The sequence below is a fragment of the Muscardinus avellanarius genome (assembly GCF_963383645.1).
Source record: "Muscardinus avellanarius genome assembly, chromosome: 1".
Classification (NCBI taxonomy): Eukaryota; Metazoa; Chordata; class Mammalia; order Rodentia; family Gliridae; genus Muscardinus; species Muscardinus avellanarius.
In genome coordinates, this window is record NC_137786.1 from 53,425,910 (window position 1) to 53,450,565 (window position 24,656).

At 33.8% G+C, this 24,656-nt stretch overlaps 1 protein-coding gene across 1 annotated transcript in view; it reads right to left on the reverse strand.

Annotated features, from left to right (window-relative positions):
- Window positions 1-3,868: 3,868 nt before the first annotated feature.
- Window positions 3,869-24,656, reverse strand: part of LOC308268397 (snake venom 5'-nucleotidase-like) — a gene marked incomplete at both ends in the record, with an annotated part of 43,163 nt that continues 22,375 nt past the window's right edge. The window contains 6 exons of the mRNA XM_080703537.1: window positions 3,869-4,056; window positions 5,182-5,368; window positions 6,743-6,890; window positions 16,459-16,624; window positions 18,626-18,773; window positions 20,154-20,734. Coding sequence (XP_080559663.1) covers window positions 3,869-4,056; window positions 5,182-5,368; window positions 6,743-6,890; window positions 16,459-16,624; window positions 18,626-18,773; window positions 20,154-20,734 — 1,418 coding nt within the window. The remainder of the gene's footprint in view (window positions 4,057-5,181; window positions 5,369-6,742; window positions 6,891-16,458; window positions 16,625-18,625; window positions 18,774-20,153; window positions 20,735-24,656) is intronic.

Consider the following 24,656-nt stretch of genomic DNA (forward strand, 5'->3'; position numbering starts at 1 on the left):
TGGTGTGATTGGACTAACACAGGAGCTCTCTTTTTATTTCTACACAAAAACTGACAATCTAATTCAAAGAATAACAACCAAAAATAGATGTTTTTATCATCTACACACTCCTGCTCCCAATAGAAGCTGCCCTCAATAGACATCATGAGTCAGTAAACTGGGTCCTGAATTGAGGGCTGATAGAAAGTATTAGGTAAGGTGCTGGAAGGAAAAAGTGAAGCAGGAAACCTCAAGCAAGTAGAGTAATAAATTTTAAGGCTATGAGAGAAAGAAACTTCCATAAATCACCAATTCAGGATAATTAGAGGGAAACTTTAAGGGGTCGCAGCTAATGTGATTTTACTTTAAGGTTTAAAGATATATACAAACTAAGCCATTATAAATGACTTTAGAAGCTAGCATAAAATATTCTCATCCAGCCAGGCACACACTTGTAATCTCAGTACTTGGGAGGCTGAGACAGAAGAATCACAGGTTCAAGGACAGTCTCAGCAAGTAGTAAGACTCTCATTGCCTAGCAATACCCTGTTTCAAAATAAAATAAAATAGCACTTGGCTGTAGCTCAAAGGTAGAAGGCTCCTGGGTTCCATCCCTAGTACTAACAAAAAATATATATATTTTTAATTAGCATAGTATAGGCCTTTGAATCACAAGAAATTCTGAAATCTTTATAATATGTGGTTGGCATTTAAGTGGGGTTCAGATCATGGTTAAAACTTGAAATGTGTATCATTGATAATTGGACACTCATTCATTTAATGAATATTTATCGAACACATACCACTTTTGTTTATTGACTGCATGAATGAGAGGACCTTGTAAGCATGTGTTAATTTATCGTGTGCAGAAGTATTGTGTGTGTGTGTGTGTGTGTGTGTGTGTGTGTGTATATATATATATATTTTTTTTTTTTTTTAATCTTCGGGCATGGTAGTGGCACACACTTGTAATCCCAGCATTCAGGAGGCTGAGACTGGAGGATTGTGGTTCTTGGCCAGCCTCAGCTACTTAGTGAGGCCCTCTGCAACTTAGTGAGACCTTGTTTCAAATTAAAGAATAAAAAATAGGGCATGAGGGGTAGCTCGAAGGTAAAATGTTCCTGGGTTCCATCTTCAGACCCATAAAAAATAAAAAAATCTCCTAAGTATTTTGAACTATCAAACATATTTATACTCTATAATGTCACTAAAAGTTTTCCAAAGAAAGTTAAAATATTCTTACTAAGCTCTGTCTGAATTAATATGGATTTAAGACAGCCTTTTAAAGCATCATAATTGAGACTTTCCTGAGAAAATAGTTTTAACTCTGAAATTCCTGTTTTGATTAGCACAACGTGAAGAGCCACATTACACTTGTCATCTTCCCAAGAAAAATTATTTTATCTATGACATACATTTGCTCAGAATATCAATTATTAAAGTTCATATTAAGCTGTAATGTAGCAAAATAACATCCATTTTTGTGTGACTTTGGTACTGGGGGTTGAGCCCAGGGATATTCTACTTCCAAGATACCCCCATAACTTTTTTTTTTTTTAATTTCAAAACTAGGTCTAAGTTGCTGGGCACCTAAATGAATACTGAGGCTGGCTTCAAATCTGCAAACCTCTGTCTCAGACTCCCAAGTACTGGGATTATATACATGCACCGCCATTGGTAACATCCCTTTTTACACTTGATGATGTTTTTGTTTCCATTTCCTCTAAGAATTAGTACCATGAATTGTTTTTACCTAGATTAGCTTTCTCTCTACTAAAAAATGTTCGTATAAAACAATACTTCTGCACACAATAAAATAACACATGCTTACAAGGTCCTCTCACTCAGTCAATAAACAAAAGTAGTATGTGTTCGATAAATATTCATTAAATGAATGAGTGTCCAATTATAAATGATACTCATTTCAAGTTTTAACCATGATCTGAACCCCACTTAAATGCCAACCACATATTATAAAGATTTCAGAATTTCTTGTGATTTGAAGGCCTATATGATGCTAATTTATAAATAATCTTAAAAAATATATCTGGTACCTACTTATTCAAGTGAAAGCTAAACTTACTATTGGAAGCAATGTTTCTATAATCTTGGATTCATTAGCAATAAATAGTATATATGTATGTCAGTATGTCCATTTCTGCACATGGCTAGTAGGGGGCTAAAAATAAAAAAGAATTCAATGAAAACTCCATCATCAGAGTTCTTTCTGCCAGATGAACTTACACACGAACATTAACTATGCTTCTGTATATACCTTGTGCTTATTTATATATACTGCTTCTAATGTAGACATGAATTGAGTGCGTCTTTTTCTTCCTACAAATCAGGAGGAAGCACACATGATCTCTCTAAAATAGTAATCTCCTTTTGTCCTAGTTATTATATGCACAGCTTTTAACTGACAAAAGGCAGAGAGACTTACAGGGTAGTACATTTAGCTTTAAAGAATTATAAACTTAGCTGAATGCAGTGCCACACGCTTCTAATCCCAACAATCCAGAGGTTGAGACAGGAGGATCGTGGTTTGCAGACAGCCTCAGCTACTTAGTGAGGTTCTCTGCAACTTAGTGAGACCCTGTTTCAAAATAAAGAATAAAAAATAGGGCAAGGGGTGTGGCTCGGAGATTGAATGTCCCTGGGTTTCATCCCCAGACCCACACACAAAAAAAATTATAAACTTAAAACTACCAGCATGTTTAGGAAGGACCATTATCTTATCAATCAATTAACCAATTACAAACACATTTTTAATCTGCCCCAATCTAGTTTTAAATAATTTTATTATATTTTACTGATAAATATTACATTATTCGCCAGGCATGGTGGTTTAAGCTTGTAGTCCCTGCGCTTGGAAGGTGGAGACAGGAGGATCCCACAGGTTCGAAGCCAGCCTTGCTGGATTAAGAGACCCTGTTTCCACATAAAAATATATAAATAGGTCTGGGAGTGTAGCCCGGAGGTAGAAGGGTTTCCAGGAACTCCAGTACCACACACACACACAAAAAAAATCACAGTATTCCCTCTTATTTCTTTCTGCTAAGAAAGACTGCTTTAATTGAAATAAAACAAGAAAAAAAAGAAATGATAACAAGAAATAATCAAACTGCTATTTCAGTAAGATAAAAATTTCATGGCCGGGTATAGTGGTACACGCTTGTACTCTCAGGACTTGGGAGGCTGAAACAGGAGGATCTCAGTTTGTGAACAGCTTCAGCTACTTAGGCCCTCCACAACTTAGACCTTGTTTCAAAGTAAAGAATAAAAAATAAGGCTGGAGGTGTAGCTTGGAGATAGAATGCACCTGGGTTCCATCCCCAGTACTGTAAAAAAGCATCAGAAATTATAAAAATATTATCCCACTGCTATACCTTATAACTTCACCAAACTTACAAAGGATAGTAAAGATTGGTATTAGGTACATTTACCTCATTTTTTCATTATTCCAGGTCAAATTTGAGTCATAAATTGGTAAAATGAAATATTTTAAACAATAGAAGAAAAAGGAAATATATGTATTTTTTATTGAGGTAGAAAAATATTAAAAGAAATAACAATGTATAAATAAATACTGTGAAACGATGAGCATGGAAGTAGTTCAATCCGGAAGCATTATGTAATGTGTACTTAAACCACAAACATGTTCACAAGTGCACATATGTTGTTTGCTAATAACACGTGAAGAGTCAACAGTTATATGACTTGATAAAAATCAAATGAAAGAACATTTAAAATATCTCTAGAACTGACATCAGTTCTAGAACAAAAGAATCAAAATGCTGTTACTATGCTTAACAATGCTAAAATTGCATATTAACTGGTCAGATTCATTGTGGCACTGACTAGTAAAACACACTACCCGCATTATATTTTAGTCCGAATCTGAATTCTCAGATGGGCTATTATCACTAATGGTGGGAAAAGTCTGTAAGCCTTGTTTCCTTGCAGTTCTAAGTTGGTGCAAATGTTCTTTCATGTCCTGTGAAATATGGCAAATTCGTCCTTCTATGCCAGGGACTGCAATTACTGTGGATGTTTTATCTGATTCTTCCTCAAAGGCTATAACACAGTAAAACCAGTTAAAATACATCATTGCCAGGAAATAAATATTATAAAGTTATACCTAAAGGGTTATTAGATGTTGAAATTCACATAAATAATAAAAATTTAACTAGAATTTCTGAGTATTCATTCTCCACAATCAACTGTACAACTATGAATAAAATTTCATCAGAAACATTTGTTTATACATAATCAAAAGGATATTAATTTTGCTTAAAATTTTTATATTTAATAAAATGATAAATTTATGCTTACTCTTATTTGAACATTATACAATATATACATGTATGGTAACATCCATGATACCCTAATAAATATGTACAATTTTCATGTGTTGATTTTTTAAAAGCTTTCAAACTATTACTATATATAATCTAGAAAAGATTGTCAAGCCATTGTATACTTTGTTTAAATAAGGAGGTCCATGTGATTATCTATTTTAAAATGTGATATTTTTATCCTATCTTTTCATTTCACATATTTAGAAAAAACAAATGGACATAAAATATGATCATTACATTAAAAATGGCTTTCTTATACTAAAAAAATAAAAAAGACAAATTTCCCTTTTATAATTATAACTTTGTTAGGAAAACAACTTATAAAACAAATTATAGGAAAACAAATTATATAAACCCATAATTATCTGTCCAATCAAGTCTTAAATTATTAAGTGTTTTTTTAAAAAAGATTTAAACTTCTAAACCAAATCAATACAATGAGCTCTATATGCCAAGGCACAGTGCTCACTAGACAAAGAAGTCAAGGTGTTTCACAGGATGCCAATCTGATTAATTAGATCCATTTATAGAGAATAGGATAGGGAGAAAAATTAAGAGGTAGTTGAGATGAGATTATAAAGTAGAAGAATTTGAAAAATATATAATTTTCTTGAACATATTTGTACTTTTTAGTGTTGAATTTTTGTTTATATATTTCTTGTAATGGTATTTCCCTCAGACCTAGCTTCTTACTTTGACAAATAAACTCAGTCTTTATTTTAACCATTTCCCAGAACACAGAAAAATAGAATGCTATATTATATTTATTCAATGCCCAGAATTTAACAAAATTTTTTTTCAAAAAGGAAGTACTTCTAATCAAACAGAACTCTCTAATCACCTGTGAGCGATGGTGATTTATTTGTAGGGGTGATTAAACTCATTCGATGGCCTGAAAGGCACTGCTTCTTTCCCTGCAAAATTTTTATTGACTCAAAATGATTCATGACTATTGTAAAAAGTACTTGTGCAGTTTCTGTGTCAAACATTCGAGGACAACTTTTAAGCATACTATATCCATCTTTCCCCTGAAATATGAAAAGAGATTTCAATTTTCTAGTCCAAAATAATTCATAAACCAAAATAAACATTTTAAATTTATCATTAGTACTAAAGTGATACTAAAGGACACCATGCATTTTATGTGTTATTTTTGTTGATACTGGGGATGGAACCCAGGGGCGTTCTACCTCTGAGCTGTACTCCCAGCCCTATCTTATTTTTTATTGGAAAACAGGGTCTCGCAAAGTTGCTGAGGGTCTTGCCGAGTTGCGGAAGCTGTCCTCAACCTGTAATCCTCCTGTTCTAGCTTCCCAAGTGCCAGGATTACAGGCATGCATCACCACATCTGACACACCATATATTTTCTCATATGTAAACCAACACACTTTAAATTTCTTAACCACTCCTTGGATCTAGACATGAGCGCTTTGAACCTCTTGTCCTTATCTCTAATTCTTAGCAGCCTTAAGAATGGGCCACCTACAACCCTTCAATGTGGCTGTGAATTTTAATCAACTAGGAAATTTGTTTAGAACAGCATTACTGAAACTCACCTGAAATCTGCTAACTGGCTAGAACTATGGAATCTGCATTTATTTTTCAGGTTTTCTTGTTCATATACTTTTATTGGTGCACTGTAGTTATGACTCTTAGTGAGATTCAAGGCAATGCAAACATATATGCAAATGTCAACTGGTAAACTTCACTCTCCTTCCACCACTCACCCCTCCCCACTCCCTGCACACATTAGTAAGGTTGGCAGTGGTACCTTTATATATGGACACAGCCTTATTTGCTTTCTCAACACACCCTTTCCCTGTCCCTTTTTCCCTTCCTTTATTCTACTGGGTTTTCATTTGAATGAACTCCCTTTTACTTTTTATTTTCTCTCTAGCTTCCATGTATGAGAGAAAACATACAACCTTTCACTTTCTAAGACTACCTGATCTCACTTAGCATCTTAGCATATTTTCTAGTTCCACCCATTGTCCTGCAAATGGCACAATTTTATTCTCCTTTATGGCTGAATAAAGTTTTTAAAATGTTTTCTTTCAAAATGATAAGAGCACAAAGATGCCTGCAATCATAATAGAGGTTCTTGTCAGAGAAATAAGAAAAAAATGAAATAAATTATAAATAAGTGGGGCCTGGTGGCACACGCTTGTAACCCCAGTACTTGGGAGGCTGAGACAGGAGGATTGCAGGTTTGTGGCCAGCCTCAGCTACTTAATGAGGCTTTCCACAATTTAGTAAAACCCTGTTTCAAAATTTTAAAAAAAGTAAAAATAGGGCTAGGGGGTGTAGCTCAGAGGTAGAATGCCTCTGGGTTAAACCCTCAGTACTGGCAAAAAATAAAATATAAATATTGGAAAAATGTTATTAAAAGAAAATAATCTCACATTTGCAATGTACTCTTTAATAGCAAGAAGGTAAATTTTTTTCTTTCTTAAGTAATGTCCTTGAACTTTTACAGTATCTCTTATGATTCGATGTCCTGGTTCTGCATCTGGATCAAATCCAAACTCTATTCCAGAAACTTGAGGAAATCTGAAATAAAAGTTTAAAAAATGTATTGTATCTAAGATGGCAACTTAAAGGGAGGCAGCAGGATTCAAGCATGCTGGGGTTCACAATTCAACCACCAGGAAGACTGATTCCACACAAGTGCAGAAAAGCAGAAAAAAAAAAAAAAAACCCAACATAGAAATGAGCAGAGACCTATAAAGCACACCATGTTTCGTGTGGAGACAGAGACCAGAGACCTGTGCAGTCCCATCCGAATCCGGCTGTGCAGGAGGAGCTGACAGCTGCAGCACTGCAGCTCCCGGAGACCCCCAGAAAGAAACTGCAGATTGCTGTGAGGGTGACAATTACAGACCATCAGTTAAAGTGATTGGTCCTTCACTCCAGCTCGAAAGGGACCCCACAGATTAGACGATCTAGTCTGACACCACAGAGGCTCTTCTAGTAGTGATCCCAAGCAGCATGCATCAATAACATAAGTTAAAAACCTGCTACAGCATGGGAAGCTGGCCATGCCCAGCTACACAGACTTACGTGGCAAGGAACTAGACCCTTGAAGGGTCTGAGACCTTGCAAACCACCCTTGTGGAGGAAGAAGTGGAATTTACTATCAAACAGACAGATCTCCACAAGATTTTTTTAATCCCATTAAGATGTATGACTACAATGCACCAATAAAAATTTATTTAACAAAAAAAAGAGATTCAAAGAGCTGAAAGAAAAGAACTATTCAATGAGAACTCTATGTCTAGCAAAAATATATATATATATATCCTTCAGGAATAAAGGCACACTTGGATAAACAGGAAACTCATTGTTAACATACATGCTTTTGAAAAATTCTGAAGGAACATCATCAGATAAAAGGGAAATAGTACCAGAAAATAAATTAAAAATATCAGTTATGAAGAAAAAGCAAAGGAAAGGGAAAATATCTGGGTAAATAAGAAACTATTCCCTTTTTAATTCTTTAAAATACATTTAACAGTTAAAGCAAAATGTATGATAAGATCTGTAATGCTACTAGATGTAATGTACCTGACCACTGTAACATAGAGAAAAGAGTACAAAGGACTGCACAGTAATAAGATTTCTATATTCCATTTTAAGTGGCAAAATATTGATTCAAAGTAGTCTCTGGAAAGTTGAATATAATTTTATTTATCTTATTTTTTTTGCCATACTGGGGGTTGAACCCAGGGGAATTCTACCTCTGAGATATACCCCTAGGCCTATTTTTTATTCTTTATTTTGAAATACAATCTCACTGAGTTATGGAGGCCTCACTAAATATCTGAGGCAGTCCTCAAACCTGTGATCCTTGTGTCTCAGCCTCCCAAGTACTAGGATTACAGGCACACATCACCACACCAAGCTATAAGTTAAATATAATTTTAACATTATAATGAAATAATAAAGTGTATTCAAGTAATGTAAAAAGACAGGGAAAATAACCAAAGTGATTAAACAAAGAAAAAAAGAGAAAAACCACAAAATACATACTAAAATTTTAGAAATACTCCAAATAGAAATAATAGTATTGGAGGCAAGTGCTCTCAAAATACAAATGAAAATATATAAATTTTGTAACAGATTAAAAAATGAAATAATTTATCTATAAGTAATTGATGCCAAGTATAATGACATGCATAGGTTAAAAGGATGGAACAGATATATTATGCAAACACTGATCAAAAGAAACTTGGACTGTATACATAAATTACGAGGAATACTACAGCGCAAAGAGAACTGCCAGTGATAAAGAAACATTATATAAGGGGGTAGCAAACTGTTCCTAGAAAGGGCCAAATAAATATTTTAGGCTTGGCAGTCTTTGTTGGAAAAACACAACTATGTCATTGTCATATAATACAAGCCAAAGAGAATATATAAATGAATAGGTTTAGATATAGTACAAAAATATTTAAAATAACAGATGGCTGGATAGATTTAGCCAAAAAGCTAAATCTATAGTTTGTGGATATAGGCTTGTAATCCCAATACTTGGGAGGCTGAGATTTAGATGCCAGCATACAGTACCTTAGAGAAGCCCTGCTTCATAAAAAAAAAAAAAGAGAGAGAGAGAGAGAGAGAATAAATCTAACCAAAGAGATAAAACTTCTACATTGAAAATTATAGAACAGTAAAGAAAAAGTGAAGAAGACTTTTGAAGATGAAAAGACCTTACCATTTTCTTGGATAGGCAGAATACATTTTGGCCATACTACCAAAAGTAATCTACAGATTCAGTAGAATCCCCATCAAAATGCCAATGTTATTCTATATAATAGTAGAAAAAATAAATAAAACAATTCATATAGAAGAATCAAAGACCCAGAATAGCCAAAGCAGTTCTCAGCAAAAAGAATCATACTGGAGGCATTGAAATAACTGATTTGAAATTATACTACAGAGCTATGGTTAAAAAAAAAAGCATGGTAGTGGTACAGACACAGATTAATGGAATAGAAAATACAAAATAAAGGCTGGGCATGGTGGCATACATTTGTAATCCCAGCATTTTGGGAGGCAGAGACTGGAAAATCTTCGTTTACAGACAGCCTCAGCTACTTAGCAAGGCCCTCCACAACTCAGTGAGACTCTGTTTCAAAACCTAAAAAGACTAAAAAATAGGGCTTAGGGTGTAGTTTGGAGGTAGAATGCCCCTGGATTACATCTCCAGTACTGCAAAAAAGAAGAAGAAAGAAAGAAGAAAGAAAGAAAGAAAGAAAGAAAGAAAGAAAGAAAGAAAGAAAGAAAGAAAGAAAGAAAGAGAGAGAAAGGAAGGAAGGAAGGAGGAAAGAAAGAAAGAAAGAAAGAAAGAAAGAAAGAAAGAAAGAAAGAAAGAAAGAAAGAAAGGAGGGAGAGAAGGAAGGAAAGAAAGGAGTGAGCGAGTGAGTGAGTGAGTGAGTGAGTGAGTGAGTGAGTGAGTGAAAGAAAAAGAAAATATAGAAACAAATCCTTGCACTTCTAGATAGTTAAATTTTGCCAAAGGAGTCAAACACATACTGGAGAAAAGATAACCTTTTCAACAAATGGTGCAGGGAAAAATGGATATTCATATGTAGAAGAATGAAATTAAACTCCTACCTTTCACCCTGCACAAAAATCAATTTAAGATGAATCAAAGAACTAGAAATTAGACATGTTACTTTGAAATTACTAGAAGTAAACACAGGACAAACTCTCCATCTATTAGCACTGGTAGACACTCCCTCAATCAAACCTCAAAGCTGAGAAATAAAACAAAAAAATCATTAAATAGGATGGCATCAAATTAAAAAGCTTTTGTACAGCAAAGGAAACAATCAAGTCTAAAAAAAAAAGCCTACAGAATGGGAGACCATCTTTCTCTGGTACTCCTCTGATAGAGGTCTAATATCAAAAATATACAAAGAATTTAAAAAGCTTAACACTAAGAAAAAATAACCCAATCAAAAAATGGGCAATTAAGAGCCAGGCATGTGGCACACACTTGTAATCCCAGCATTTGGGAAGCTGAGACAGGAGGATCATGGTTCGCAGATAGCCTCAGCTACTTAGTGAGGTCCTTTGCAACTTAGTAAGATTCTATTTCAAAATAAAGAAAAAAAAGTGGGCTGCTGGCATTTCTCAGAGGTAGAATGCCCCTGGATTCCATCCCCAGTACTAAAAGAAAAAAGTTATTCTCCACTGTAAGTTCTTTGACAAACCCCTTGGAAAAATCAATTATTCCTATATTTAGTAGATACATATTTCTGTTGCAGAAAATAACACACTGTCTTATAAATTTGGGGAAATATTAAATATATGCATACATATGCATACAGATGTAATCATATGTACATGTATGTAGACAGAATTTCTATGACATAAGATCCTCATGAACATGAAATGAAAACACAGGTCCACACAAAAATGTGGACAGTAATATTTATTATTCCATTATTTACAAAAGAGAAAAGCAGAAACAATTGTTAAACAAAATATAGTTTATATATATATTGAACTATTATTAATCAATAAAAAATGAAGTACTGATGCCTGCTACCACATGGATAAATGGATAAACTTTGAAAACATTTGCTGAGTGAGAGAAGTTAGTAATAAATACATTTATATGATTCCATTCATGTGAAATGTCTACAACAAATATATATCTACAGAATGTAAAATGGTGGTTGCCTCAGACTGGAAGACTTTGGGGGAAAATGGAAAGTGACCACTAATGAGTATAGTTTCTTCTTGGTATGATAAAAATATTCTAACATTGACTGTGATAATGATGGTCCTATAACTGTTCTTTATTCAATTATATACTTTAAGTGGATAAAATTATATTGTATGAATTATACTTTGTGAATTATATCTCAATAAGACTAAAAAAATTTTTTAAAACTGATATTTGTAGCTTTTCCTAAAAAGCAAAATCCAAGTGGGGACTCCTTTCACCTAAAGTGAATTCTTTCTGTGAGGGTTTACATCACTGACATTTACATATAGTTGTATCCTCTGCACATTAGAACACCTCAGGTTAATGATGATGAGCTTGAGTCATTAAACAGGACACACTTTAGAGACACATTTGAAGGCAAAAAAGAACATTGTACATTTTAATAAGTTAAATAATTTTTATCTAAAAGAATAAAATTTGTGTTCTGGTCTTAAAGAATTAATCACTAGCTGGAAAAGTCTGTTTCTCCTAATAACAGAGTCAGGTTCTGAATCACTGAAGAGTTCCTATAAATATATTCGAAATTAATACTAAAAAATACAAAACTGTATGTATTTGGCAGTTTCAAGTTCGCCCATGACTACCTGAGACAGAACACATGCAAATGCTTGCCCAGCAGCTGCTCACTGGGAAGAGTGAACAAGAGTTGTCTTAAGCTTGAGCCTGGGCTGGCTTTGGCATTTGACTCATCTCTCCTTCCCATCCTTATTAATGAAGATAGCCATAATCTTGCCTAAGGGATTCCACCTCCAGGCAAACAGCAACGGGTGTCAACTATTTTAGATCAGTTTTACTTCTGAAACACCCATTAAAAACATTGAGAAGAACCTAGAAACCACTTTTCTATGTTTGGCATTAACTCTACTACTGCATCTTTTCTAATACTATCTTAATCCTACCATGCTATCATTTTTTTTTTTTTTGTGGTACTGGGGTTTCTGGAAGCCCTTCTACCTCCGGGCTACACTCCCAGACCTATTTTTTACATTTTCATTTTGGAAACAGGGTCTCCTAAACCAGCGCGCGCGGCTGGCTTCGAACCTGCGCGATCCTCCTGTCTCTGCCTCCCAAGCGCGGGGATTACAAGCGTGCGCCACCACGCCCGGCTAATATCATTTTAAAATTCAACTTAAACCACATAGCCACGGTAAAATCTAAACTACTATAATATAATTTAAATTTGGGGGAATGACTTTAAAAATACATGCTGTTCCTATTATGCCTCCCCTGTCAGCCTTTATTCTAGCAAAAGAGGCCAAAATATTACTGCTTTTTTTTGCTCCTCCTAATTCCATACAAGCTAATAAATTCAGTTAATAACCTATGAAATGCCTTACTATGTGCAAGGTATTATTTTTGTTACTACAGATAATTCAAAAAGGCAAATGAACAGAGAACCCCAAAGAAAGAACAAATGCTGCAAGTATCAGATGATGTGCAAGCCGCATAAACCCCATTTCTACTTAGCTCTGAAATTTCCATGGAGAAAACGAACCATGCCAGGAAGAAGAACATAAGATATGGAACTGTAAAGTCAAAAGATACCTAAGTACAGGTTGAAGAAAAACCAGTCATCTAAATAAAGTTAGTCTGAAACCTGGGCCCAATTAAAATCACATTTAAAATCCCTTTGTGGATACATGCCTCTCCTTAATATCAAGAGATCAACTACTCATTAAAGGTAACACTGCACTAATTATGGGAAGTAAGCATTTTTACCTTTGAAAAAGGTTTAGGCAGCTACCTAAGCACTTCACCCCAAACTGTATACACAAAAGGCTAGTACACTACTATAAAATTATTCCTAGATTTATTCTTCATACTAGCAGAATAATGTTAATGTTGGTGTTAAAACATAATTGATTCAGTGCACTCAATATGCAAAACTCAACTGTCTCTATATTAGCATTGAACGGTAAAAAAAAAAAAAATGAAGTGGAGAAAGCAATTCCATTTATAAAAGGCTAAAATACCAAAAGAATAAGATACTGAGGAATAAATGTAATAAAAGAAGTACAAGAATTATACTCTGAAAGCTATAAAATACTGTATAAAGAAATTAAAGAAGAAATAAATTAAATGTTAAGACATTCCATATTGTTGGGTTGAAAGATTTAACATTGGTAAGATGGCAGTGGTCCCAAATTAGTATATAGATTCAACTCAATCCATTCCAAAAGCCCACCTGCCCTTTTTACAGAAATTGACAAGCTTATTCCAAAATTCAGTTTGAAAATACAGAGGATTCAACATAGCCAAAATAATCCTGAAAGAAAAAGAAAAAAGTTAAGTAATTCTTTTTTCCAGTTTCAAAACTACTACAAAGGTAGATAATTAGAGTGGTACTGCCTATAAGGATAGACATAGATCAATTAAACACAAGTAAAAGTGCAGAAATAAGTGTTCACACTAATGATAAACTGATGCAATGAAAGTATTTAAATAATTAAATGGGAAAACAACAATCTCTTTAACAAATGGTCTTGACAAACTGGATATCTGCATGTGAAAGAATTAAGTTGAACTATCCACTTTCACCACACACAAAATTAACACATATGAATTAAAAATCCAAAATAATAACTCACAAATGATTTATATAATTCATAATATAAGCACATGTACAAAAGATATTGAAAAAGATGAACTTAAAATGTTATCAATAGTGTTAACTTTTTAATTAGAGCACAATGCTTGAATGCGCCTTATACTTTTGAAAGTATTAACATTTTATTTTAGAAATTTCTTAATGAACAGTATTTAAATTAAGAACAATATTTTTGATACTTTAAAATTAAATTTGATACTTTAAAATTTTAATACTTTAAAAATTAAGCATGGGACAGAATTTTCATATAGTAAAATTTATTCTTTTAAAATGTTATTTAATGATTTTTGATAAATGTATATAATTCTGTAACCACTAGTATGTTCAAAATACAGAATATTTTTCCTTCCTCAAAATGTTTTATGCCCCTTAGCAGTCAATCGCCTGCCTTTAGCCCCAACCCCTGGCAATCACTGATTCAATTTCTTTTCCAATAAATTGTACTATTAAAAAAAAAACAAAATAAGAACTAAAATCATAAAACTCTTGGGAAAAAAACAGGTATATATAAATCTGTGATTTTTCATTAGACAATAGTTTCAGAAAGTGGCAATAAAATCACAAGCAACAAAAGAAAAAGTAAACCAGGTTTCTCAAAAATTAAAACGTTTGTGCTTTAAACACTATCAACAGAGTATAATAGCAAAGCATAAAATATGAGAAAATGTTCACAAATCATATATTTAATGAGGCTTTTATGAGAAAATTAAAAAGAACTATATAATTCAACAGTAAACACAACACTGTAGAAGGGCAAAAGATATAAATACACATTTCTCAAAAGGAGATATACAAATGGCCATTAAGCACAGGAAAAAGATGCTCAACATTAATAGTCAATAGAAAAATGAGAACAAAAACATGGGGTACCACTTCTTATCTACTTGGATAACTATTATCAAAAAGGCAGGCAACAAGTATTGACAAGAAAATGGAGAAACTGAAACCTTTAGATGCTGCTGAGGGAATGTAAAATGGTATGGCCACTATGAAAAACAGTCTGTCAGTTTCTCAAAGAAATCATTAGAAAAAAATAACCACTAGACTTTACCATATGACTCAGCAATTTTATTCTAAGCATATGCAAAAAAGATATAAAAATGCATGTCTGAAGAAACAGCTGTACATGAATTTTCATTGTAGCACTACTCATAATAGCCACAAAGTAGAAATAGTCCAAGTGTTCATCCTGTGATGAATGGATAAATGTTTAATTACAATGGAATGTTACTCAGCAATAAAAAGTAACGATGTTCTGACACATGTAATGTAAAAAATTAAAACATACTAAGTGAACAAAATCAGTAAATATGAAGCCAGGCATGGTTGCACACCTCTTGTAACCCTAGTACTTGGGAGGGTGAAACAGGAGGATCACAAGTTTGAGGCCATCCTCAGCAATTTAATGAAATCTTGTTTCAAAATAAAAATAAGAAGAGCTAGATTGTAGCTCAGATGTAGGAACCCCCCTCAGACTGAACTGCTTTCAGTCCCCAGGACTACACACATACAAAAGGGATCACATATTATATAATTCAATTTAAATGAAATGTACAGAATAGGCAAAGTGACAGAGAAAGTAAAGTAGATTAACATTTTTGAGCCAGAGAGTTCAGGAGGAAATAATGACAGTTTCTTTTGAAGGTGATGGAATGTTCTATAATTGATCATGATAATAATTTTATAACTGTGAACATAATAAAAACACTCAATTGTATATTTTTATTTATTTTGAAAATAAATAAGGATTGAAACAAAGGATGTCATTGCATGCTAAGTAGAAGTCTTACTATTGAGCTATACTCCCAGGCTCACTTGTATACTTTAAATGGATGACTTGTATAGTATATAAATATCAATAAAAATTTTTAAACAAAACTTTTATAAGATATTATATAAGCATAGTTTCTATAAGTCTTCTCTCCAGATGGTTAGTTTCACACTTTCTTCAGCTTCTTATTAAGTCTTGCCACTATGGTACTTATAATATGTACAATATAATAGTGTAGATTATAATATTTAGCTGCTAGCTTGTCTATATTTTAGTTTAGAGGTTAAAAGAAGAGAGAAAAGTACCCAAACCTCTATATCCATTAGTTTTGTTTCATAATTCTTGTGTGTGTGTGTGTGTGTGTGTGTGTGTGTGTGTGTGTGTGTTAGTAGGGATTGAACCCAGAGGCATTTTGCCTCTGAGCTACACCCCTAGCCCTGTTCTATTTTATTTTGAAAAGGGGCTAAGTTGTGGAAGGCATTGTTAAGTTGCTGAGGCTAGCTGAGAACCTATGATCCACTTGTCTCAGCCTCCCAAGTATAGGCATGAACCACTACAGATGGCTTACCTAAGAATTCTATAGAATTTGGGTATAAAACCCAGCCAATGAAGTAGTGCCTTATTTATCAAATAATAAAAGGAAGTAAAAATTATTTTAGCTACTTAATATTAAGAACCCAGACAAATATACCCACATATAATTAAAAATAACCACAATTTTTAATAGGAAGTATAATTTTTATATTTCAATATTTTACCAATATCATTGTTTAGTAAGAATAAGAATTTGAGATGTTTTAACACCACCCTTACACATTAACATTTCAAGTGCTGTGTAAGTGTATGTCTCTATCACTCTGAATTTTATTAAGATGTATTATTACAGAGTACAAAAGTTTTTTAAATAGAAATGTTAAATAATAAACTCAGGGTCTTTTTTCAGTATCATTTTACCAAAAACTTAACGGGTACACTGTTTACTAGAAATGTTTATACATACCTCCCATCTAGAGCTGGGTACTTGTGAACTCCATTTTCAAGTGCTTCAAGCAGTTGTGCACCTGTTACTCTAACAACTAAAACTGGGTCCACTATGGGAAGAACAGCCAAGAGATCGTGCAAAGTGAAATTCCCTGCTGGGTGTATTCGATTAGATCTGAGAGTACCTACAGGAATTTAAGAGGAAAAAAACCCAAAGTGCATTTTTATTTAATTTTTTCCATAAAATGTCACCTTTATGACTCAATGTTATGTTCAAAACTTATGCACCATACTGAGAAAAGTTCCTAATCACTTTTCCAACCCTTTCCCCATGCTTACTTCCAATTTAAGCATGTGATTACATCCAGCATATTCATTTCTGAACAATTTTATTTCATGTTAGCTACCATTTTTTCCTTAATTGCAAAATATTACAACTAAAAAGCCACTCACTACCTCTCCTGCTGTGCTCAGCTAGCAGCACCCAAGGCATGCCCAAGCAAAGACCATATATGTTTATGGTAGCTAATTCCAAAGACTTGAGTAAATCATTTTATAGCTTAACAAATTTCATTCTTAGGAAGTGTTTCTAGATACTAATCTAAATTATTTAGGTATAAGATAAGATCACTTGTATTATCAGTGAAAATGATATTATAAGAAGTTTATGGCCAGGATGTTAAATACATTCCAAACTTCCCCCAAATCACTCTGGATTCAGGCACTATACTGTGCTTGAAGCTATGGGTTATGGCATAGGGATTAAGGTTGGATTCAAGTAAGAGTTTGTTTTAATTTTCTATATAGATTCTTAATATTTTATAACTCTAGGTAAGTCAATTTCAGACTATTAGTACACAAAAACGAAATGGTTAGGTTAGGAGCAGATTCCCATTTACCCTATAAGAGGTTCCTTAAAACTTCCTAATGGTGTGTGTGTGTGTGTGTGTGTGTGTGTGTGTGTGTGTGTGTGTGTGTGTTAGTAAACAGAGTCTCACAAATCTACTGGGATAACAGGCTAGGTTCACTGTACCTGCTTAGTACTTCCTCTTACAGTTCAGGCAAGAAGAAAAACTGTAAAAGAACAAGAACTAAAGTGTAAGATTTCATCTCACTAATTCTCCTATAGTCAAGGATTGACAGCACACATTAAAATAGATGAATGAAGTCAGGCATGGTAGCACATGCCTGGAATCCTCGCATTAGAGAGGAGGAGACCACTGGATTGCAGGCATTAGGCCAGCCTCAGCAACACAGTGAGAACTCTCAGCAACCCAGAGGAACCCTGTTTTAAAAAAAGAAAAATAAAAAGGGCTAGAGGTATAGCTTGGAGGTAGACTTCCCCTTAGGTTCAATCCCCAATACAAAATATTTTTAAATAAGTAAATAAATAGATGGATGATGAGGCTATATCTTCAATCAAAGTCTCATTAAAAAAAAATTCAAAATTTAAAAACCTCATAAAATTTTCAAATAAACTGAACTATAGTAGCTAATGGCAAATGACATATCTAAACATACAAAATAAAGAACTGATCTCATGAAATTAGTAAAATGAATTTTTTTTTTTTTTTTTTTTTTTTTTGGTGGTACTGGGGTCCCTGGAAGCCCTTCTACCTCTGGGATACACTCCCACGGGCTACACTCCCAGACCTATTTTTTAACTTTTTTATGTGGAAACAGGGTCTCTTAAGCCAGCGAGGCTGGCTCCGAACCAGCGCGATCCTCCTGTCTCCGTCTCCCAAGCGTGGGGATTACAAGCGTGTGCCACCACGCCCGGCAATAAAATAAATTTCTCAATAGAATTTTGTATATGCTAGCCGGGCATGGTGGCGCACGTTTGTAATCCCAGCATTCGGGAGACTGAGACCCGAGGATAGCGGTTCGCGGACAGCCTCAGCCACTTAGTGAGGCCCTCTCCAACTTTCAAAATAAAGAATTAAAAAATAGGGCAGAGGGTGTAGCTCAGAGGTAGAATGCCTCTGGGTTCCATCCCCAGACCCACAAAAAATAAAATAAAATAAAAAATGTCGGAACCCCAGACCCACAAAAAATAAAATAAAATAAAAAATGTCTTTAAAAATAATTTTGTATATGCTAAAGAACAGTCTATTGCTATAGTAATATTTGAAAATCTATTTTTTGTTATTTCATGTCTATTTTAACAAATTAAATAATGAAATCACCTGAATTAAGTAGTGCTACATCAGCACGAGTTGCCTCCAACATTGCATTAGTTACCAGATTTCCAAGATTGCTTTCAGATCTTCTTACAGTAATTTCACGACCATCTAATTCCCTATTAATTGGGCAGAGAACTTCTTCTAACATGTACTAAAAGAAGAAAGAATAAGCTATCTACAATCAACATTTCTCATCTTTAAAATTAATTTTTCTCCTCTTGATCAGTTCTTCTTTACCTCCAGCTCATAATTAGATAATTTACTGAAACTCTTATCTCTGAGTATCAAACACCAAGCATATATCAAAATAATTCATTTTTCCAAGTTATTTATTTTTCACAGTCATTTTATGAATAGGTTATTGGAAATTTTAGGAGGTCCCATCTTTTTCTTACAGAACCAGAAAACTATTCTAAAAATATCTAGTGTTCCTAAAACAAAACTCATCAAAACATAAAGGCACTCAGTAATACTTCAACCAATACCAGAAAAGGGAGTTCTATTCCCAGAGAACCGATTGAGGTATTTAAAATGATATGAAACAATTCATACATAGTTGTCATAGAAACTTGGTTTACATTTACCACTAACTCTTGCAAATGTAGCTCACACACATATACCCCTAAGAAACCATGGTTTTTCTATGTGTACAGGGTCTTGTAAAAGAGACAAGCCTCAAAGCTTCAAGTGCGTATAAAAGTGTAACTGGCCTAATTACAAACCACTCAAAGCCCGAAGTATTAAGTAGAAGCGAAGGAAAGAATGAGTGCCTTTTCATTGCAAGCTGACGTTAAGTTCGCCTGTTATTCTGTTAACTCAGTGCTTCTTACATTATATATATATATATATATATATATATATATATATATATATATATTTTTTTTTTTTTTTTTTTTTTGGTGGTACTGGGGTTCCTGGAAGCCCTTCTATCTCCGGACTACACTCCCAGACCTATTTTTACATTTTTATTTGGAAACAGGGTCTCCTAAGCCAGCGCGCGCGGCTGGCTTCGAACCTGCGCGATCCTCCTGTCTCTGCCTCCCAAGCGCGGGGATTACAAGCGTGCGCCACCACGCCCGGCCTTACATTATATTTTTATTAAAGAATCAAATTCTTGCGGGGCGTGGTGATGTACGCTTGTAATTCCCCCCCGCTTGGAAGGCAGAGACAGGAGGATCACGCTGGTTCAAAGGCTGGCTTAAGACCAAAAAAATTTATAAAAAATAGGTCTGGGAGTGTAGCCTGGAGGTAGAAGGGCTTCCAGGAACCCCAGTACCACACACACACAAAAAAAGATAGAATCTAAACATTAAGTTTAATTTCTGTCACATATGAAACCAAAATAATATATATGAAATATAGAAGTCAAAATATAATAAAGCAAAACTGTCATTAATTTATCATGAATGAAGATGCCATCTGTAGTGATTATTGATAAATTAATTGCATGCTGTTATACTGAAGAACTATCTAGTAAATGTTCACGTGATTAAAATGTTTTTGCTAAATAATATAAGCAATATTCACCTACCTGTATATTTTGAGTAAAATCTTTTACTATTGCTTTAATATATGAATCTTCTTCCAGATAACTCAAAATTTCCACTTTCTCAAATACATATTGGAAAGATGCATCAAAGAGTCTTATATTTATTTTTGTCAAGTTTTTAAAGTCAGATCCACTTTTAACAATCCAAGTTTCATTCACCTTCCTGATTCCATAATCATGGTCATGGCCTCCTAGAATCAAATTGACTCCTTCTGCCTTTTGGGCAAGCCTGGTATCATTTCCCCATTTCATATGAGTCACTGCAATAACAAAATCTGCTCCTTCTTCTTTAAGTTCTACTGCTATTTCATTAGCAACTTCAACATAATCTTTATAGTCTATGTTTGATTTATTAACTGTAGCCAGAGTATCTAGCCAATCTTCTTCAACTAGTCCCATTAACCCAACTTTTATATTGTTCCAGTTAACTATTTTTTTTACTGCACCATGTCCAAGAGGTTCAGAAGTAAATCTGTCATAGACATTACTGAGAAACCATGTAAAATGCATTTGTTTCATGTATTCTTCCAAAATATCCACACCAAAATCAAACTCATGGTTTCCTAAAAGAAAAAAACAAAATGTTTTAAACTGAATTCACAAGAATATTATTTCATTTAAATATTTAATTATTTTAGTTCTCCAGACTAAAATAAGTGGTGTGGCAAAACATCCAATACTTGCAAGACTATGTGTTAAGAGCAGGCATTCTATCACATACCTTTATACTTACCCCAAGTTCCACTTACAAGTGGTAACAGATTTAGAAGCCTCATTCTGCAGATTTTCTCTTTGTGATCCAGATAGTATTGTATTCTTGAACAAATTTTGAAGATGGATGGGAAAAAATCTTAGTGATATGGAGAAAATGTAATATGATTAATCCTGGGTTAATAACATGCTAATTTAAAGGCTATTTTTAGTGAATGTAGGTACAGTAACCTACTTCATAAAAAGACATATCTTCATTCCTAACTGAAAGAAATTTTGTAAAAAAAAAATCAATCAAATGTGAAAGAATACAGAGAGGTCTTGATGTAGTTCTACTGCATTTTCTGAAAGAGTTGTAGTTCCTTATGAAAATAAATAAGTAGTAATTTTGAAAATCATAATCAATGTTTTTTAAGTCACTAATTACTATTAAATCCTATGTTAGATCCCTCTGTATATAAAAAAGAAAAAATAGTAATAGTAATAATTTTCCATTAATTTATTTATATTTAATATTTAAAGCATATTCACATAAAGCAGAATGTTTGAACAATACAGAAAATATTATATGTATTTTAATTAATTAGCATAAAAAGTATCTAGGGGAAACCAACTATCAAGTCAGACCTTTATGAATTGTATTTGCCTTTTTATGACTTTAAGAATTTTGTAATTGTTGAAGAAGTTGTAAACTTTTACCACCAATACTCTGGCATATCTCCTTTTTTCCATCTCATTTCATAAGAACACTCTCGTGAGACTCTCATAGATACTGAGGTACAGGTCAAGCATCCCTGGTCTGAAAATCCCAAACCTAAAATTCTACAAAAAAAATTTTTTTTTGAGCACTGAAATGTTTTGAGCACTAACATGACCCCACAGGGAGATAATTCCACATATGACTTCACGTGAAAAGTCACGGTCAAAACACAGTAGTAAAATGTTGTATAAAATTATCTTCAGTCATCCAGGCATTGGTAGTACACACTTATAATCTAAGTACTTGGGAGGCTGAGACTGGAGGACCAAAGGTTTGCAAACATCCTCAGCAACTTGTGAGGCCCTCCACAATTTAGTGAGATCATGGAAAATAGGGCTAAGGGTGTAGCTTGGAAGTAGAATTTCTTTGGATTCAGTCTCCAGTACCCCATGGGGGAAAAGAATTACCTTCAGTCAATGTACATAAAGTGTAAACATAAAACATAAATGAATTTCATGTTTTGATGTCTTTAGGCTATCCCATTATGAACCTGCAAATATTCCTAAATCCCAAAATCCTGAAATTCATAACACTTCTGGTCCCAATAATTTTAGATAAGGGATACTCAACCTAATAACCACTTAAAATTCCCTACAATGAAAACTTTTTCTTTCTTTCCTTCTCTTCTCTTTCTTTCTTTCTTTCTTTCTTTCTTTCTTTCTTCCTTCCTTCCTTCCTTCCTTCCTTCCTTCCTTCCTTCCTTTCCTTCTTTCTTTCTTTCTGTACTCAGCTATAAGCTACATCCCCAGGTCCTTTTTTTTTTTTGAAACAGGAAGTTGCCGAGGATATTGCTAAACTGCCAAGGCTGGCCTCTGACCTGATATCCTCTTGTCTAAGCCTCCCAAATACTGGGGTTACAAGTGTGTACCATCATACCTGACACAATAACACAAATAACATAAGATTTTCACAAATCTTATGAAAATGCTACCCTACAATCAATGAGAAATTATGACAAGGTCACAGCATATAAAGTTAATATACAAAAATCAACCACTTTCCAATATAGCAGCAATGAACTGGAATTTGAAAGTAAAAGCAATTATTTAAATTAGCAAATTCTCCAAAATGAAATACTTAGGTACAAATTTAGCAAAATACTTATACAGTTTATATGAGGAAAACTATAAAACTATGACAAAAGAAATCAGAGAACTAAATAAATGGAGAAGTATTACACATTCATGGATAGACTCAATATTGCCAAGATATTAGTTCTTTCCAATTTGATAATATATATTCAATACAATCCTAATCAAAATCCAAATCACAAGGAAGTTATTTTGTAGATATCAGCAAGGTTTATACAGAGCACCAAAATACCCACAATATCCAACACAATATGTGGGATCACATGAAATTGAAGAGCTTCTATACAGCAAAGGACACTATCAATAACTTCAACAGAAAGCAGACAAAATGGAAGAAAAATTTTGCCAAGTATTCCTCTGATACAAGACTAATGTCTAGAATATACAGAGAACTCAAGAAACTCACCAATAAGAAAACAAATAACCCAATAAAAAAAATGGGCATGTGAACTAAATAGACACTTCACAAAAGAAGAAATTCAAATGGCCAAGAAATGTATGAAAAAAAATTCAACATCATTAGCAATCAGAGAGATGCAATCATTCAAAATACAAAAAAAAAAAGCTGCCTGAGGCTGGAGGGTCGTGGTTCTCCGACAGCCTTAGCTATTAGCGAGGCCCTTTGCAAATCAGTGATACCCTGTTTCAAAAAATAAAAAGACTAAAAAATAGGGCTGGGGGTGTATCTTGGAGGTACAATGCCCCTGGTTTCCAACCCCAGTACCGCAAAAACAACAACAACAACAACAACAACAACAAATAAAACAACCCACAAACAACAACAAATGCTGGTGAGGATGTAGAGAATTAGAAACTCTATAATACATTGTTGGGAAGATTGCAAATTAGTGTAAACGCTTTGGAAAACAGTATGAAAGATTCTCAGAAAAATGGGAACAAACCTACTATATGATCTAGCAATACCACTTCTGGGAATCTACTCAAAAGAATGGAAAACAAACTACCAAACTAATGCATGCATATCCATGTTTATAGCCCTACAATGTACAATTGCCAAACGATGTAACCAGCCAAGGTATCCATCAACAGGTGAATGGATTACAACACTATGGGATATGTACACAATGGAATTTTACTCAGCCATAAAGAAGAACAAATTTATGTGATTTGCAGGGAAATGGATGGAACTGCAGAACATTATGCTAAGTGAGATTAGTCAGTCACAAAAAGTAAAAAAATCAGATGTTCTCTCTAATATGTGAAAGCTAGGGAGAAAAAGAGTCATAGGAAGAACTTGAGATGAGGAAGAAGAAATGGCATATGAGTAAATAAGACTACCTGAGGGGGATGGGAGGAGGAAGAGGGAAATTCCCTAATGTACATGACATGCATTCATAAACATATCAAAGTCAATCAGTAAGCCAAATATGAGAAGGAGGGAGGGAGGAGGGAAAGGGGCAGGAATAAGGGAAGGGTTAAATGAGTGATGTGTACATGTGTGCCTCTACCATCCTGTACTTCATTAGATGTATGACTACAATGCACCAATAATTTTTTTAATATTGAAGAAGAAAAAGGAACAAATTCAGAAGACTGAAAAACATCAACTTTAAGGCTAACTATATATGGTATTCAAGAAAGGGTAGGGTTGGTTATAGAACAAACAAAGACATCAATGAAACACAGTAAGAACCCTAAAAACGACTGGCATAAAAACAGTATATTTTCCAAGTATTTCAAGTATTTCCAAGTATTTGGAAGAAACAAAATTGACACAATGGAGAAAAGAGTCTTTTCAACAAATAGTGCTGAAACAATCAGACATTCAAAGGAGAACAAACTGATCTAGAAATAGATCCTTAACAACAATTAACAAAAAAATGAATGGCAGACATATACATCAAATGTGGTAAGCACAGAACTAGAAGATAATGTAGGAGAAAATCTAGATGGCATGAGTTG